This window comes from Bidens hawaiensis, unplaced genomic scaffold, assembly GCF_021521415.1.
Source record: "Bidens hawaiensis isolate Kalapana, Puna unplaced genomic scaffold, B.hawaiensis_p1.1 tig00028119_1, whole genome shotgun sequence".
Lineage (NCBI taxonomy): Eukaryota > Viridiplantae > Streptophyta > Magnoliopsida > Asterales > Asteraceae > Bidens > Bidens hawaiensis.
Window position 1 is genome coordinate 77,475 of NW_027494580.1, and position 17,033 is coordinate 94,507.

The 17,033-nt window shown below is 32.6% G+C and overlaps 1 protein-coding gene across 1 annotated transcript; it reads right to left on the bottom strand.

Annotated features, from left to right (window-relative positions):
• Nucleotides 1-1,943: 1,943 nt before the first annotated feature.
• On the bottom strand, nucleotides 1,944-5,433 carry LOC143576425 (uncharacterized). Its single transcript, XM_077060515.1, has 11 exons — nucleotides 5,272-5,433; nucleotides 4,158-4,472; nucleotides 3,966-4,074; nucleotides 3,794-3,887; nucleotides 3,620-3,707; nucleotides 3,447-3,530; nucleotides 3,259-3,352; nucleotides 3,067-3,154; nucleotides 2,885-2,990; nucleotides 2,706-2,798; nucleotides 1,944-2,598 (listed from the first exon to the last, which is right to left on the bottom strand). Exons 1-11 carry the CDS (start codon nucleotides 5,431-5,433, stop codon nucleotides 2,218-2,220), a joined length of 1,614 nt encoding a protein of 537 aa, XP_076916630.1. The 3' UTR covers nucleotides 1,944-2,217.
• Nucleotides 5,434-17,033: the final 11,600 nt, after the last annotated feature.

A 17,033-nucleotide genomic window follows, 5' to 3' on the forward strand; every position in this document is an offset into this window, starting at 1 on the left:
CTTTCATGAGAAATTCTTCCATGCGAAATTCCATGACCCCCGTTAGTTGAGGGTTTCATTAGCATAGATATAAGAGATACTAGTAACAGATAATTGACACGCGTAATGTATTGTACAGTTAGCCGTGCACAACTAAGGAAGGGCATTACCATCAACGGCGAGAGAAACCGACTCCAGGTGAGTTCTAGCCCCTTATCTGTTATGTTTTCGGGGCTGTGTGCATACTCCTATGTGGTAGATAATACGCTTACTTGATTGGTGAGTATATGATACGTGTATGATTGTGTATTGAATGTATCATTACATAATGATTGTATGACCGATTATGTATATATATTTATAACTAGAAGATATGTAAAGTATGCACGTATGATAAAGGTAAGGCTATTCAAGACAGAAGGGACCAGACCCTTATAATATCTGTGATGATAGGGACCAGACCCTCATAATATCTGTGATGTTAGGGACCAGACCCTTATAATATCTGTGATGTTAGGGACCAGACCCTTATAATATCTGTGATGTTTAAGATAAAATAGCTTATGGTATACCATAGGGTTATATGAAAGAAAGTATGTAAGAATGCATGCATGTATGTAAAGTATGTATGAAAGAAGAAATAACATATAAGGTATGAATACGTATCTTCGAACACGTATGAGTGAGGATATGAATGTAATGTATGTTAATTGATTAACTAGAACTCACTCAGCATAGCTGACTTTTAGTATGCATGCAGGCAAATAGGTTGAGGCAGCTGGCTTGAGGAGGGGGACACATGGCATGAACGGAAGAGACTGGCATCTACGAAGAAGTGTCATGACTGTTTTAATTAATGTTTATGGAAAGACAATTTGCATGTTAAGACAAAAATGAATGTTTTGTAATGTGATGGTTGAAGTTTTAAGTTATTCCGCGAAAGTTTTAATTGACTCTGATTTTAGAATTGTGTTTATGAGAAAATCTAACACCAAAGTAGGGTTACCGGGAACGGGGCCTTACAATTGTATTAGCTAAACTAGAGGTGCAAAAAATCCAGAACCCGGACCCGAACAAAAACCAGGAATCGGGTTTTTTTATACCCGAAATTTTAATATTCCAAACCCGTACCCTATCCTACCCGTTACAATACCAAATCCCCTACCCGAAACCGGACCCGATTTGTACCGTTAATACCCGAAAATCGGAACCAGTTCCATACTCGGAACCTGGTTTTTCCAATACCCGGCATCGGGTTTTTCAAATATCCAATCTACCCTAAAAATACCCAGGAAAATACTCCTAACATGTGCAAACCCTTAAAATATCCAATCTATACCAAAAAAAAACCTGAAGAAAAGCCCGAAAATAGGGTTTTTTCAATACCCAGAAATAGGGTATTTAAATACCCGGTTCTATACCTGACCCAAACCTAATGCATAGGGTACGGTTTTTAGAGAAAATACCCGGGCCCCCAGACCCGAACCCGGCCAATACCCGGTTCCATATCCAGAACCGGATATTTGAAAATCCCGATTTGTGTATCTCTAAGCTAAACCTTACGGCTCTCCACAAATGCTTTTTCTACGAACTCTTAAATGTATCGAATTTCAGTCACACATCTTACACACCTTTTAAGTCACGTCTTCCGACTCATGTCCTTTTACTGATAAATAAAGATGATATGCGATCGTGCTACAATTATATGTGCATATTAGTTCGGTTATTGCACGTATTTGTTCCTCAACTTATACCCATTTTAAAGAAACAAAGAAATTACTAATAAATGCTAAAATAATGTAACATGTTTTTAGAACTAAATGTGATATGACTTGTTATGTAGAAAATGTGTTCTGAAGTGATACACTAGAAAAGTAGCATAAGCAACCACCTGTAGCTATTTGATAACTTATCATTATCAACAAGTGTTTATTCAATTTCAAGTAAAAGTAACCACCAATCTTCATCCACAACAACTTTGATATCTCAAAGAAAGAAAAAGATTTAACTGATTAGTTATATCATAACTTATCAACAACCCTTTGGTCAACCATCATTCAAATCTACCCTTCTTTAAGAAAAAAAGAAGAAAGAAGAAAGTCCGCTTTCATGTCTTCATCATCTCATCATTCTACCCGCGACACACCATACATGTTGATTTTGAAGTTGACGTTGTTAGACTATATTATTAACCGCACCTTAAAAAACCAGAAGACTACATAAAAAACTCGAATCACATCATTGCTTATAACCAATATTTCCAACTTTACCCGAGAACAACGGTTTCTCCTTCAAACTTGAGCCTGAAAGTGAGTCGTCGCTTGATGAATTTGGTCTGGTCCAGATCTTGATGTGGCCTTCCCGACACGCGGTAAGTATACACTCTTGTGTGAAAATTAAACCCGAGAGGGGCTCGGTGTGAACACGATGAACCACCAAAGGAGATAGCTTTGGAACATCACGCATGCTTGGTGCGGGCCGTAAAGTGCCAGCCGGGTATGTTTGGTCCCAATGAGCTGATTGGCTCCCAGTACTCATTGTTGGGGACCCACCGTGGGCCCGCCTCATTGGCACCACTAGCTCATCCATTTCAAGATCCCACAATAGCACTTGTGTATCCTGCACATATGTAAGCAAATCACACAAATTATAAATAGCCCTTGTAGTTTATATGATTATGCAACTATAAACTTTAACTTCTTAATTTTGAAAATGATCTAGCTCACCTGACCAACAGAACCGAACCGATACACGACGTTTTCCCCTGTTCCATCTGTATTTGGGGCCGACCAATATGAATCAAAAGCGACTCCACTGACCTGTAGAAGAGTTACCAGAATAAAAAATATTCAAAAAAATATAATAATAATAATAATAATAATAGTAATAATAATAATAAAATTACCCATGAACTATGTCCTTCACCCCATGCTACAATTTTCCGTTCTTCCATACTCCAAACTTGCACTAGGTCATCTTCACCACCCGTTAATATATATTTTCCATCCAAGCTGTTATTTGTAGTTATTAGAAGGTAATAATGTTATCTTTATCATGCTATTAGAGTTACAAGAAAGAGCATTTCACCTCCATGCGCAGCATAATAAAGCACCATAATAGCTTTTGCCTCCACATACAAGTTGTTCAGTTTTAAAGTCAAAAACTCGAAGATAACCTACAGGTAATAATTAAACTTATCATATACTACCTAAAAAATAAAAATGAAAAACTCAAAGATGTAATTATGTATTAATACTCAAACTTGCACTATTTATATACCATCCCTTCCAACAGTTGCAATATAACCTCCGTCACTTGAAAATGCAATACTGTTTATCGATCCTTGACATATATGCCATCTAGAAATTGGATTCTACACATACGAATAACAACACCACATACAAATAACAATTAACTTCAAAAATTATGTAAAATACATCAAATAAAGTCTAACAGCAGATCGGTACCTTACTGTAGCGTGCATGTGAAACAGAAAATTGAGTTGGATCCTTGATGACTGGAAATGAAGGATCGCCTGAACCCTCTTTACTCTGGAAAATACGAGAACTTTAATGAAAATACAAATATTAATAAGTATAGAAGTCATATAAACCTAATATATTATTATTATGTGACTTGCCTTTTCATATACATACATATTTCCATCTGCATGTGCAACAATGAAAATTCCATCACCGTTGGGTACCCACGCGATACTAGTACAGCGACTATTAAAAAAACAAGGGAAATTCATCAAAAATATCTAAAAAGTATAAAATAAATCTCCTTTTTTATTTAATTGATATATTCTTACCTATTATTAACACATCCATCTTTGTTATAATGTTGGGCTCCAACAAGCTTTTTTCCACCATCTTGTAATTGTTGTCTTAGCGACACTGAGTAAACTAGAAAACAATAATAAAGCATGTATCATTAGAATTCATTTATTTGATTTTCACTTTTTTCAAGAAAAAAAATAATACCATCTCCACAGCTCAATCCAATGAGCAAATCATGACCGTCCTTAGAGTCGGGGTCAAATGCATGACAAATGGGATTTGAATTACTAAAATGTATAGACTTTATAGGATCCTGCATAACAAATTAAGCCATCTTACAATCTAGATTAACCAAAAAATGTAAGTTTACATGTAAATGATGTAATGAAAAGGTACCTTATCTTGAGAATTAAGATCACTAATGAAAATCGCATCACCAACATTGAATATCAAGTAAGTTCCTTTGCCATCAAAGTTAAAATTGGGTGCATAACTATTAGTATATGAAGTACCCAATGACCCGACTTTACTCACACCACTTGAAGATTTGCTACTACCACCGTTACCGCTAACAAAACTAAGTGCTCGACTGCCATTGCCGCCACCTAAAAACTTTGCTGCTGCTGATTTTACACCGCTACTGATACCTATACTTGAAGATGATGATGACATGGCATGTGCAGGTTTATCCTTAAGATGAGCCAAAGTCACCTTAACAACATATCATAAAAAATTAATAAAAACAATGTATGGTGTGTATGGCTGTAAACGAGCCGAACGTTCAGAAGGAAGTTTGTTCATGTCCGTTCGTATAATAAATGAACGAGCATGAACAAGGACTTTTGTTCAATTAACTAAATGTACGAACACGAACAAAGACTATGCTTGTTCAATTCAATCAATTGTGTACGTGAACGTTCGATAATGGATAATGTGTTCTTTCACGTCTGTTAATGTTAGTTTGCTTATGTGATGAATTTATATGTAAATTTAACACATGAATACGAATGTTAGAAAAAGCACTAGCACAAATATGGTAGCCCGAGTGAACCGTTGACACTGACCATTCTTGGTTAGCCAAATCAAACAAAACATTGCTTGTGCTAATTTGTGTGTGTGAGGCGTTCAGAACAAGCTCATTTCCTTATTAAACGAACACGGACAAGAAATTCCGTTTAGTTAGGTGTTCGTGAACTGTTTGCTCGTCTGATAAGATTTTAACGAACGAAGATGAACACCTAACAGAACGAAATTTCTTGTCCGTGTTCGTTCAGTAATGAAATGAACTGGTTTGACACAAACGAACAAGCACGAACAATGTTGTCTTTAATTTGGTGTGTTTTGTCACATTCATATTCATATATGTTAATATTTTACATATACACATTCGTTTTATAGTTAATAACAACTTTGCTTCAACCTATATTATATGATAAGATTAGAAAAGTCATTAAAAAAAATATTAAGCATCAACAGATTGACGAACTCAATTAATTAAACATAATATTACCTGAGTAACAGACTTGCCGAGTCCATAATGAAGCAAACCGGAGGGATGAGTCTTCTCATACTTAAGCTTATACCTTCCTTCCGGCGTCTTAAAATACGTCTTCAGTCCGGCCGGTTGTTGTCCGCCGGACATCATCGAGTTAGGGTTTGACGCATTCATCATCGCCACGATCGGATAATAATAATTAGTTGAATTTGAGCAGGAAAATACAGTTATTAATTAGATCAAAACACATTGGAGGTGAAAGAAAGTTAGGGTTTTCGGTTTGAATGAAAGAATTGAGTTGAATTTTGATGGTGAGTGAGTGATTGAATTTGGGGATACAATTGGAATTGGAATTGGAATTGAATTGATTGGAAGCTTTGAAGTGATGTGATGATCTAAATTGGTGCTTTTGTTTTGTATTTGCAATTGCAAATAGCAAATTCCCCAAATTATTATTATTATTATTATTATGAAAAGTAAAGAAAAAAAAAGGTTTTATTTTTTTGTTTTTTTGCTTTATTTTTTATTTTTTTCTTTATTTGGTTAAGCTTGATTTTGAAGACAAAATTCTGGCAGATGCTTGGTCCATGAATATTAGTAGGATTCTTTATTTTTACCCTTATGACTTAATAGAAAATCATAAGAAATTTTTCGTCTCACATGTTAAGCAAACTCAAAAACTTTTTTAACTTATTTTATAAATAAGGATAAGGAGACAAAAATAAGAAATTCCAAACACCCCATTCGATTGGGGTTTGCAAAAATTCGAAAACCCAAATACTTAAACCGAATGATTTTCAAAAATTCAAAGACCATAGTTTTGGTTTTTTGTTCGGTTTTAGCCCAATAGGCCAAAACCTTCCCAAAGTGAACCATGCACATACACACCCCTACTTTCAATAAAATAGAAATAGAAAATCTTGAAAATAATCATTTTTTTGGTTCTTGTGAATGTTATACTTAGTATAATTGTTTCTTTAGATGTGTTATACTTATGTAATTATGTTACAAGTGAGGTGGAGGCTATTGATTTTCTGACTTTTATTTTCATCAAAATCAATGTATATATGAACTGAATGGTTCCGTTTTGTGATGCTCTAAGTAAACGGGTCTCAAAAAGATGATATGAATCTATAAAGAGCATGTGTGATTGTTATATGGTGTTGGCTATCGCATTATGCGAGTCATTGTTGTAGAAAAACTTTTCATATGTAAGTAAAAACAGATGTGTTATATGGTACTAATAATACTCTATTTGTGTTTCAAGTTATACAGTTTGTTGAGGTGAATGATCCCAAGGAAGGACTGATTATACTATCGGTGATTGAAGACGGGGGAGTTTTGATCTTATGATCGTGTTTGACGTTCTTGCTATAGTGGAAATTCAACATCATACTTCAACTACTTGGTGTTTCCACTAAGCCATTGTGAAGTCGCTGCTATTGATGGATAAAGTGAAACACAAATAGATGTGGCAACCACTCGAGCATTCTCATAAGTTACCATTGCATGGGAATTGAACTGACGTGGCAATTTTCCATGAGGTTATTTATTATTAGAATGCCCTCACCCGGGCACTTTAACTATAGAGTTCACCCTTCACCCATCACAATTCGTTCACAATGTATTGATGGTAATTATGATCTTGTGAGCCTTAATGTCTCTTTGCCTAAGATATTAAACTTAGTAATCTATAAAAGCTCTTAACTAAAAGGTAATAATAGCATTGTTGAAATAATGTGCATTTTGTTATCAAGCACCCATTCATGTTTTGTGTCTACTTGTATTTGAAGTTTAAACAATTATTAGGTTTCTATAACTCAAAAGAATATCTTGTTGGATCATGAAATAAAAATGGATTTTTTTATTGATTTTCTATTTAATACAAAAAAGCTAAAATATTTTAGTTATGACAGTTTAAAAGAACATTATATTAATCTTGAGAAGTTTTTTAAACCCAATAACAGTTTAGATATTGATGGTATTTATGTTTCATGATCACATACGAATGTCTAAATAAAGTGACACCTCGTGTTTCATGATCACAGACGAATGTCTAAATAAACCTAATAACAGTAACGCGACAAGTACTTTTTGGGATACTGGGTCAAAAGAAATAGCCCCCCCCCCCCCTCTCTCTCTCTCTTCAAGACTTCAACCCCTCCCTCACTCGTCGGTTCCCTCTCATCACTCACTCGCATGAATTGTTTTACTCGTATGTGGGAAGTGGGAACGGCTAAGTTTCCCCTAGTCATCTCTCTTCATAAGTTCACATAAGTTGCACCTTACATGTGGATTTCCAAAAACGCCTTCACTGGAGGTGCTCTAAGCACGATAGAAGTCCAGATAGCCATGAAAAGTGGTGAAGAGACGATCTTATAGTTGTCAAATACCCGTTTAAAGGCGTCATTTTGACACATCTATTATTTTCATGATCTAGATTTTTATTTTTATTTTATAGTTATTTCAAATGATTTAAATGTGATTTTTTAAAGCTAAAGGTGGTATGAATCGAATGAAGTTGATTACGTCAAATGAATTGAAAAATGTTAATATTAACTTTTAATTAATGAATTCAATATCTTAATAGTTTTACTGAAATATAACATCATAAGATTACTATTTTTGGCTTGCACTAAAACTTAGCATTGTAGTTATTTAAAAAAAAACAATAGATTAAACAACAAATGTTGGTTTAGTATACGAAACTTGATAGATTTTACATACATAAGTTATATATTATATATATAATATATATTTTTTAAATAATATAAATACGTGAACAGTGCAATAGTTACTCAACCACGTAAACCTGTAACAGGACATCATGGCTAGGGCACTAGGGTACGACATTTTGGGAGCATGAACATTGTAATGCTTGATGGAGCATATATTTTTATAAATCATAATCAATGTTTTTAAATAATAATAATAACAACAACAACAACATAGGAATGAAAAGTCTTTAAGCGACCATAAAATCACTTGTGGGAAAAAAACCATAAGACTGTGTTATATGGTAACTAAAAAATATTAACGCCTATCTACTTCATTGTCACACAGACAATGACTTTTAACTAACCTATCAATTAACTATCACGTTGTGGTTTAACTACTATTTAAATAAAAGAAAAAATAAAATAAACATAAATGTGTTTGTGATTGATGGAGAGACGGTGGTGTGGTTGTTTGGCGTTAAGGGGCTAGCGCCCGATCATGAAGCCATGAAGGTGGTGTTGTGGTTTAACGGACGCCAATAGGATTGAGGTGGCTTTCGCGTCTCTCTTTGACACCCACAACACATTGTCTAATATTCATTATTCGTTATGCATTTATCTTATATGTCTCATGTAACAATAGGACTGTAAATAATTTTTATGTATTCATTTTATTTTCATGATTTTTTTAAATCTTTCTTCAGCAGATAATATCTTATCATTTTTTTAGCCTTTTTAGAGCATGTTTTTTTTTATATGAAGAATCTGATTCTTTTTAAAATGACAAAGAAAGTTAGGACTACAATTTAGAGATAATTAAGATGATTTATGAATCTAGAAAATTAAACAAAATATAAACCGGAAGCACCATCACAACATAGACTGTATATATAATAACATACATTACACAAGAAAACATGTTCAAAAATTACATTGAAATCTTTGTGCCAATATCAAAACAATTACATGACTGCAAACTTTATTTTGGAACAAAAAATATGCTTAAAATGCTTTGATTTATATATATTGTTGATTGTATAAACCATTTACCAATAAATCATAAATCATATTCATTTTAGCATATTTTTTAAAATCAATAACCATTAAAATATTTTAAACAACACAAAACACATATATTTTAACTCGAATACGTAATCAAGCCACCATTGTTCAATAATTCTTCGCCCGTCAAACTTTTTTCCCCTGATCAAAATCAAATATATAATCACTAAACGAATGATATAAAAAGAAAGCATTAACCATGATTATCTTTTTAATATTTGGCCATCCGGCTAACTGAAGTTGAGCACGCAAGCTGCATCAATATAATGTTTTTATAACTGAACCGATTACTTTACTAGTTTGTAGCTAAATTAAAATAAAATATGGAACTAATGTAATAACAAAAGTCTCTAAATACAATTATAAAATAAAAATAAAATAAAATTTCGGTCCAACCATTAGTTAGGTTCATTTGTTCAACTGACCCATTCGGTCATTCATAAATACTCATATAGTCGGTATTAGATCCGAACGACAATCATATATAGTTACAAGATAAATGCTTAATACCAAGTTACAGGGGAATGCTATCACTCGACCATGACTAAATAATAAATTAGTTTTAAGTTAATAGTCTATTTTATATATGTGTTGATTTTTTTAGTAGATTCACAAAAATGATTTTGCCACATTTAATTTGATTGTTTTTACCCATCCCTTTTGTACTACCACATTCTTTTACCCCACCAAGACATTTAGAGGGTGTTTAGGATTTTACATTCTTTATTCTTTATGACTTTATAAAACATTAAAAAAAACTTATAATTTATAACTTATTATGTGAGAGAATAAGTTACAAACTTGTAACTTATAACTTATTGCTGTAAGTCATAAGAAGGCAAAAATAAGGAATCCCAAACACCCCTTTACATTGTGACAATGGATGGGGTTGGTGGCTTAATTGATTAACCCGAACACGAAATGCATATTTATTTGTATAAAATACTTTAACTTTAATCTAGACACAGTTAAAATCAAGCAACCCGTACAACTAAGGTTACGAGGATCTAATCTTCTTTATCGCTTTTCGAGTTGTTAGTCTCTTGACTCGCGGATGCTTCTTGAGATTGCTATGAGGAACACCACTTCCTATTCGATTCGGTGGAGGTCTATGAGAGTGAGTTTCAGGTCCCCGATAATCAATATCATAAATTTCTGAATCTATTCCCTCTATACAAATTAAAAATTCAAACTCAAGTTTAAATATCAAATATAGTATGATATCGAAGACCGAGCTGTTAATCTATGACGGACAAGACGAATTCGATAAATTCATCGATTGACTAATCAAGAACAACATGTAACGTGTTCTAGCAACTTGCTGGCTAGGACTGTTTTTATTAAGTCGCCGCCTTTCCAAAAGAAAAAAAAAAGAAAGAACTAACACGTGATGTCAAAAGACTTAACCTTTAAAACATTTGAACGAGAGCAAGGAAACTGCAAGGGAGTGTACAATTCGCTTTGGGTCAGTTTTAGGTTAAAACTGCACCAAAAACCAAATTTGTGGGTTTTGAATTTTTAAAACCTTTAGGTTTCACTTTTTTCAATTTGGGTTCAGTCCCGATGTTTTTTTTTTCGGTTTTGGTATTGGAACTTGAAAATTTGGCCAAAATAATGAATTTGGACCTAAATCGTTTTGTTAACTAATAACTAATTAATTATTATACATTTAGACAAAAATATCAGATTTATGTATTGATTAAATTCTTATAAATTACTTAAAATAAAAAACAAAATATGAAAAACTAGAAATTTGCTTCGGTTTTTTGGGTTTTTGTTACATGCAAAACCAAACATGAACCGTAAGTCCGGTTTTTACAAAATAACAAAGCCAAACTGATGTTTTTTCGGTTTCATGCACACCATATGATATCCAAAGATCAATGACGAACAAGACGAATTCGATAAATTCATCAACCGGCTAACAAGAACAATTGAACAAAACATAACATCAAAAACCTTAATAAAAAAACATTTGAAAACCTTTGGAAAAACCGGGAACCGTGAGTAGGAGGAAGAGTATGAAAGCTGTAGTCATGCAATTCTTTAGATCCATAGCTAATGTTGTGTTTGTGAGAGAGAGTGGTGGATTTAAGCATCGGAAACAGTCACCATCTTCACAGCATATAACATGCTAGCTGTGTATGGCACTCTCTCTTTAATAGACCAGCTATACAAGCATGGTTGTTAAAATAGATAGGCTGACTTTGGCGGGTTAACTAAAGAGTACGTTGTTACTATTTTGGACCGAGTGGCTTCAAAACTTTATAGTTTTCATGTAATTCCGTTATTTGGTTGCTTGGTTAGCCTTTTTTAACCAGCAACATTTTTAGTTAGTACATCTTTACTTTCCAAAAAAAAAAAAAGAAAGAAAACTAATGAGTTGAACAAATAAAATATAACATAATAAGTAGCTTTTAATATTGGTCTGAGCTATGTTGGTTCACTAGTACTATTTCCTATACTGAAAACAGTTGTATAAATAATGAGTAATGTATAACACTTTAGCATCAATTTTATTGGGTTATTCGAATTTGAAACTTGAACAAAAAACCGATTTAAACTAAAAAATTCGAATTCAGTTTGACCTCGGGTTAATTCGATAACCCGAATTATGAGAAATATATAAATAATATAAACAATGTATACATAGTAAAATAAGATTTGTACAATTCAAATACTCCTGTCGCTTTGGTTTAAAGTTAATGACTTGAATTTGATTTAGAACGTGAATTTGAAATTCGGTTTTGATTACACTATACTGTTATGGAACTTTACGGCTTTACTACCACTCATTAATTGTTAAACTTGTTCTTACTTAAAACATGTTAGAAGTTCATTTCTTCTACAGCAGTTTCAAAGGCACAGATTTAAAGTCTACATATATATTATTATTGATTTTGTATATAAAACTGTGACTTGTGAAAAAGTTTTTGAGGGAACAAAGTAAATGGGCTTTAATAGCGGGCCCATTATGCAAGAAAATTAATTGGGCTGACACTGTTGCTCAATAGAATAGTCCTTTTTGCAAGCATCCTGAAACGTGGCCTATTAATAGGGGTGGTCCTGTATTTTATTTATTTATAACACCAATAATAATTTTAATAAATCGTTAAAGAAATAGAAAACTAAAACAAGTAGATATCAAATTGTAGAGGATTATTAACATTAATAAATAAAATTAAAAATGAAAAAGAGTTGAGTTATTTAAGAATTAGAACTCGACTAGTTAAAATTCACATTTCATCCAATGGGTTGTGTATTGGTATCAGGTGTCGTTTTTCTTTTGGAGGTCGAAGGTACAAATTTATCAGTATGATTATGTGATTTAGAAATAGATTATTAGTTGATTAAAAGAAAATCTTGAATTATGTTAAACTCAATCCTAAATTTAAGTTTATTTGGTTCAGATAATCAAGTTTAGTCTTATTACACTAGGTTCCTATATGAGATTATTACGTAATGAATATTTTCAAATATGTATGATTATGGTTGGAGAAACTAAAAAAGCTTTATGATATGTTTTATATATTTATAATATATATAAAAACTAGTATATTTTGCCCGGCAGGGCGGGTTGGTAAAACCCGAACGTTGTTGATCCCGGGGCGTTAAGGAAGCGATTCTACGCAAATTCGGTTGCTTTATGTCTTGTTCGTTACGTAACCAGAACTAAGTCAAAAATATACAAAAACAAAATTGGCATTCGGTCGTTTTTTCGTTAGTTTGTTACAGTTCGCTCAATGTCTGCCACGTTCGATACGGCACTAAAATTAAAACAAAAACAAAGTTAACGTTTGTTACCATACCTGAACTAAAAAAAGTGAAGTGGCCTAATGAAGGACCGCCACCTGGCCCAATCATATCTTTGTTGCACCAAAGTTATATTTTATACACATAATGATAATAGTGCTAACATATAAACAAATAAAATATTTTGAACAACGTTTATATGATTGGTAAAACTGAGCATTGGTAACGCCCAGGCTTGTAGCAGTGAGTCGGTAAAACCTGAGCATTGTCGTTCCGCGTGTCACATCGGTAATCGACATGAATTTCTTTGGTTTCAGTTACGCTCATTACGGTACCATACAAACAATGTTGGTAAAACCTAAGTGTTAAAACCCAAATATAAATTCGTCAATTTAAAATGTATAAAGATTAACATATAAAAATATAAAATATTTAAAACGGTGTTAATTCGATGAGTAAAGCCCGAACGTTGTCGGTTCGGGTGTTGCGATGGTCAGTGTGTAAAACCCGAGCGTTGTCGATTCCAAGCGTTGAAGCAATGAGTTGAGACGCAAATTCAGCTAATTTCGACTATGTTAGATATCACATCAAAAGTAAAACATAAAATTATATAAAAAAAAAGAAAACAAAATTTGATGTGGCCCAATTGTTGGCCGTCACGTGGCCCATCGGTGCCTTTGCGGCACCAATGTTCGGCCCATCGGTCACGTGACGTCGCGTCCCGCGTAAATTCAGCTAATTTCGACTATGTTAGATATCACATCAAAATTAAAACATAAAATTATAAAAAAAAAAAAGAAAAGAAAACAAAATTTGATGTGGCCCAATTGTTATATAGTATAATAGTAATAATAATATGTGAGTCGACCTTGTTAGATATCAAGTGGTGCAATAGAACAACATGCAAATAACACAAATGAATTGCGCAGAAAACAGAAGAAAACGATCTATAACGTGGTTACGTGAATGTAGCATATAGAGGTGGCAATATGAGTGGGTTGGATACGATTTAAGTGATGGGTTAGGATGGGTTTGGGTCAGGATGGATTTTTAAAATAGAGGGTTAGGATGGGTATGGGTCAAGATGGGTAAAGTTAATCCATCTTGACCCAAATAAAGGTTAAAATACAAAGGGTTTCAAAAATCCCTCAAAAAAATATTTAAAAAATTTAATAACTCAAAATATAAATAAAAAACGCAAAATGCAAAATAACTAAAATGTCATCGCCGTTGTCCTCGATTCATACAAAAAAAAACACTCGGTTTTGTCTCGGTTCAGGCTCGGTTCATTTTTGCTTTTTTTTCGTTTTGGTATCTACTCGGTTTCAATGTTTTCCGTTTTTGTTCGGTTTTGATTTCTCGGTTTCATTCGGTTTAGGATGGAAATGAGTCAAGATGGGTAAAGTTAACCTATATCTTGAACTAAGTAAAGGTTAAAATACTAAGGGTTCAAAAACCCATCAAAAAAATATTCAAAAAAATTAATAAAAAAATAATAACTCAAAATATAAATCGAAAACGCAAAAAAGTAAAATAACTAAAATGTTTCCCCCCGTCTTCCTCGTTCATAAAAAAAAACTAGGTTAAGGTTCGGTTTTTCAGGTTTTTTTCGCTTCGGTTTGCTTTTTCTCATTTCGGTCGGTTTGGTATATGTTCGGTTTCAACGATTTCGGTTTTGATTTCTCGGTTTGTATTCGGTTCCGTGGGTTTTGTTTGAAATAAAATTGGATAAAACTTGTTTTAGTCCATTCTAACCCATAAATAAACCCATTCTAACCTATAACCAAAAGTCACTAGCATTTTTTCAACTCATCTTGACCTTCTTGTAAAATTCTTTTGATCCATTTTGATCGATCTAAATTTTAAAAGTTATCCAAATTAACCCAAAACAACCTAAATGGGTTTGTTTTGTCACCTTAGACTACTAGCACATGTCCACGATTGCAGTATTAGCATAGGATGCTAAAGTTACAATTACATAGCTTGGTTTATATAGAAATTATTTTGAGTTAATAACTTAATGCGTAAGAAACCAATATGGGTGGAGTGCGTTCTTACTGTCACCAACTTTAGACCAAATTTTATAAAATAAATTTATCTCACATCATAAGTTTGAATTATATAAAGTAGTGAAAGATTAAAAGTGTATGTATAAATTACAGATATACAAAATACCCGTATTGTCTCAAATTTAATTATGAATTCATGTCTCTTTCCTTTCATTTTCTATGATGCTAATAATGTGTAGGCCGTGTCCTGTTCTCATCCGAACAACAGTTGGATTGAATGCAATCTCCCAAATTCAAAAATCATGAACCATGTCTTGAAATTTATTAATGCACCTAACCAAGATCAGTAGCTATACAATTAATAAATGCAAAAAGTCATAAATACGATATACTTTATACTTTTGAGTATATACGACAATGTTTGTGTCGACAATGCTAATGTTAGATGTGACTTTATTTATATAGAGATGAAATACATGAAAAGATTTTACGTACACACCTTATTTAGTTATTTTCATGTTCCATGATTTGTCGTATCTAGGGATGACAATCAATATGACTTGTTTTTTTTAGGAACGGTTTTTGGTTGAGTAAAAAAATGGCATTTGGTTTCTCTAGGTCAACTCAAATATCCATATGCCAAGTATGCTCTACTAAATCATATAACAGTCTAAAACATGTCATTTTTTAATTTATAATCATATTAACATAAAACGGGTCTAAACGAGTCAACACAACCCACACCTATTGTTGTCGTCATCACCCAGAGGATCTATCAAGCCTCATTTTTACCCAATCCGGGTTTTTTTTTATCCTAAGCTAATTTGGCTTGTTTAACTTTTATTCAATCCAACCTACATATTTTGTCATGGTTACTTCACGCTAGGGCCATGGGTGTGCCCAAAAAAGAAAAAATAAATAAAAGAAAACCAAAAGATATACGATTTTTTGTAAATTCGGTTTTCGGTTTGGTTCTTAATCGCATCTAAATTAAGAATTTGGTTTTTGAATATACGATTTTTTTAAATTAATTGGTTTCTTCGGTTATATGATTTAATTTTTTACGATTGAACTTTGCCATTTGGTTATAGGCGATTGAACTATTTAAATTTAAGTGGTATGTTTGAACTTTTTGTTTATGTTTTAGACTATTTGTATGTTTTGTACGATTGAACTTTGTCATTTCACACACACTTAACCGGAAAAACTAAGGGCCTTCCACTTCAAGGAGCATCCGTGTTATGTTTTAGAAACAACTAGGGAGCATGCATATAATTTTTCAAAGTCAATGGCATACATGAAATTCGTGCAAACAACACGAGGCATCATGTAATTAACTCAAAATTTTATTTGTTAATCGTAAGTCGTTAACCCCAGCAAAAAGCAACTCCATGAAGGTTGAATTTGGGTACATAGATCATTGTCTACTCGAATAAACCATCCAAAGGTTGGGATTTGAAACTGCCGTTAGGTATTAGTTATTGACTTATTGTTATTAATTTGTTTGTTTTTGTTGTTTGCATTGTAACACTAATGATAACATGAGTGATTGTTAATTTGTTTATATGCTAAATAGTAGAGGTGTTAACGGGTCATGTTTGCAGGTTGGCGGATTCAACCAACCTGAATCCGAAAATTATGGAAGACTCATGAACCCGAACATGGCCCTTGCATGTTCGCGGGTTGACCCAACCACACCTGTTTGACCCGATTTTTTCTTTTATTTTATTTTCACTTATTAATACTTTTGCATTTTCACAACAAAAAAATCAAATCTATATAAAACAAGGAATTTTAATTATAAAATATTATGCTAATTTCCTTTTAGTTTTAAATTTTTTCCGTAGGATACCCAACCTATATAATTTAATACATGAAACACACTTCAAAAATAAAAGAGAGAACTTCGATTTTGGTTCCTATGGTTTCTTCAAATTATCAATTTTGGTCCAATAGTTTATTTTAGGCTTTTATGGTACAATAATTTCAATTAACTATCAATTTTAATCCAACTCATTAACATCATCCACCAACCGTTAGTTAATACAGCTTTGAGGTTTTTTTTTTTATTTTTCACAAACTTTTAATTATAAGAATTTTTGGATTTTCTATCAAAATTAAGTTTTATACTTTTTGTTATTTTTTAGTATTATGGTTCTTATAATTGTTTATATATAAATATCTATACACTTTTTATTTTTAATAATAAATATATTTTTTTCAAAACTGACGCTTT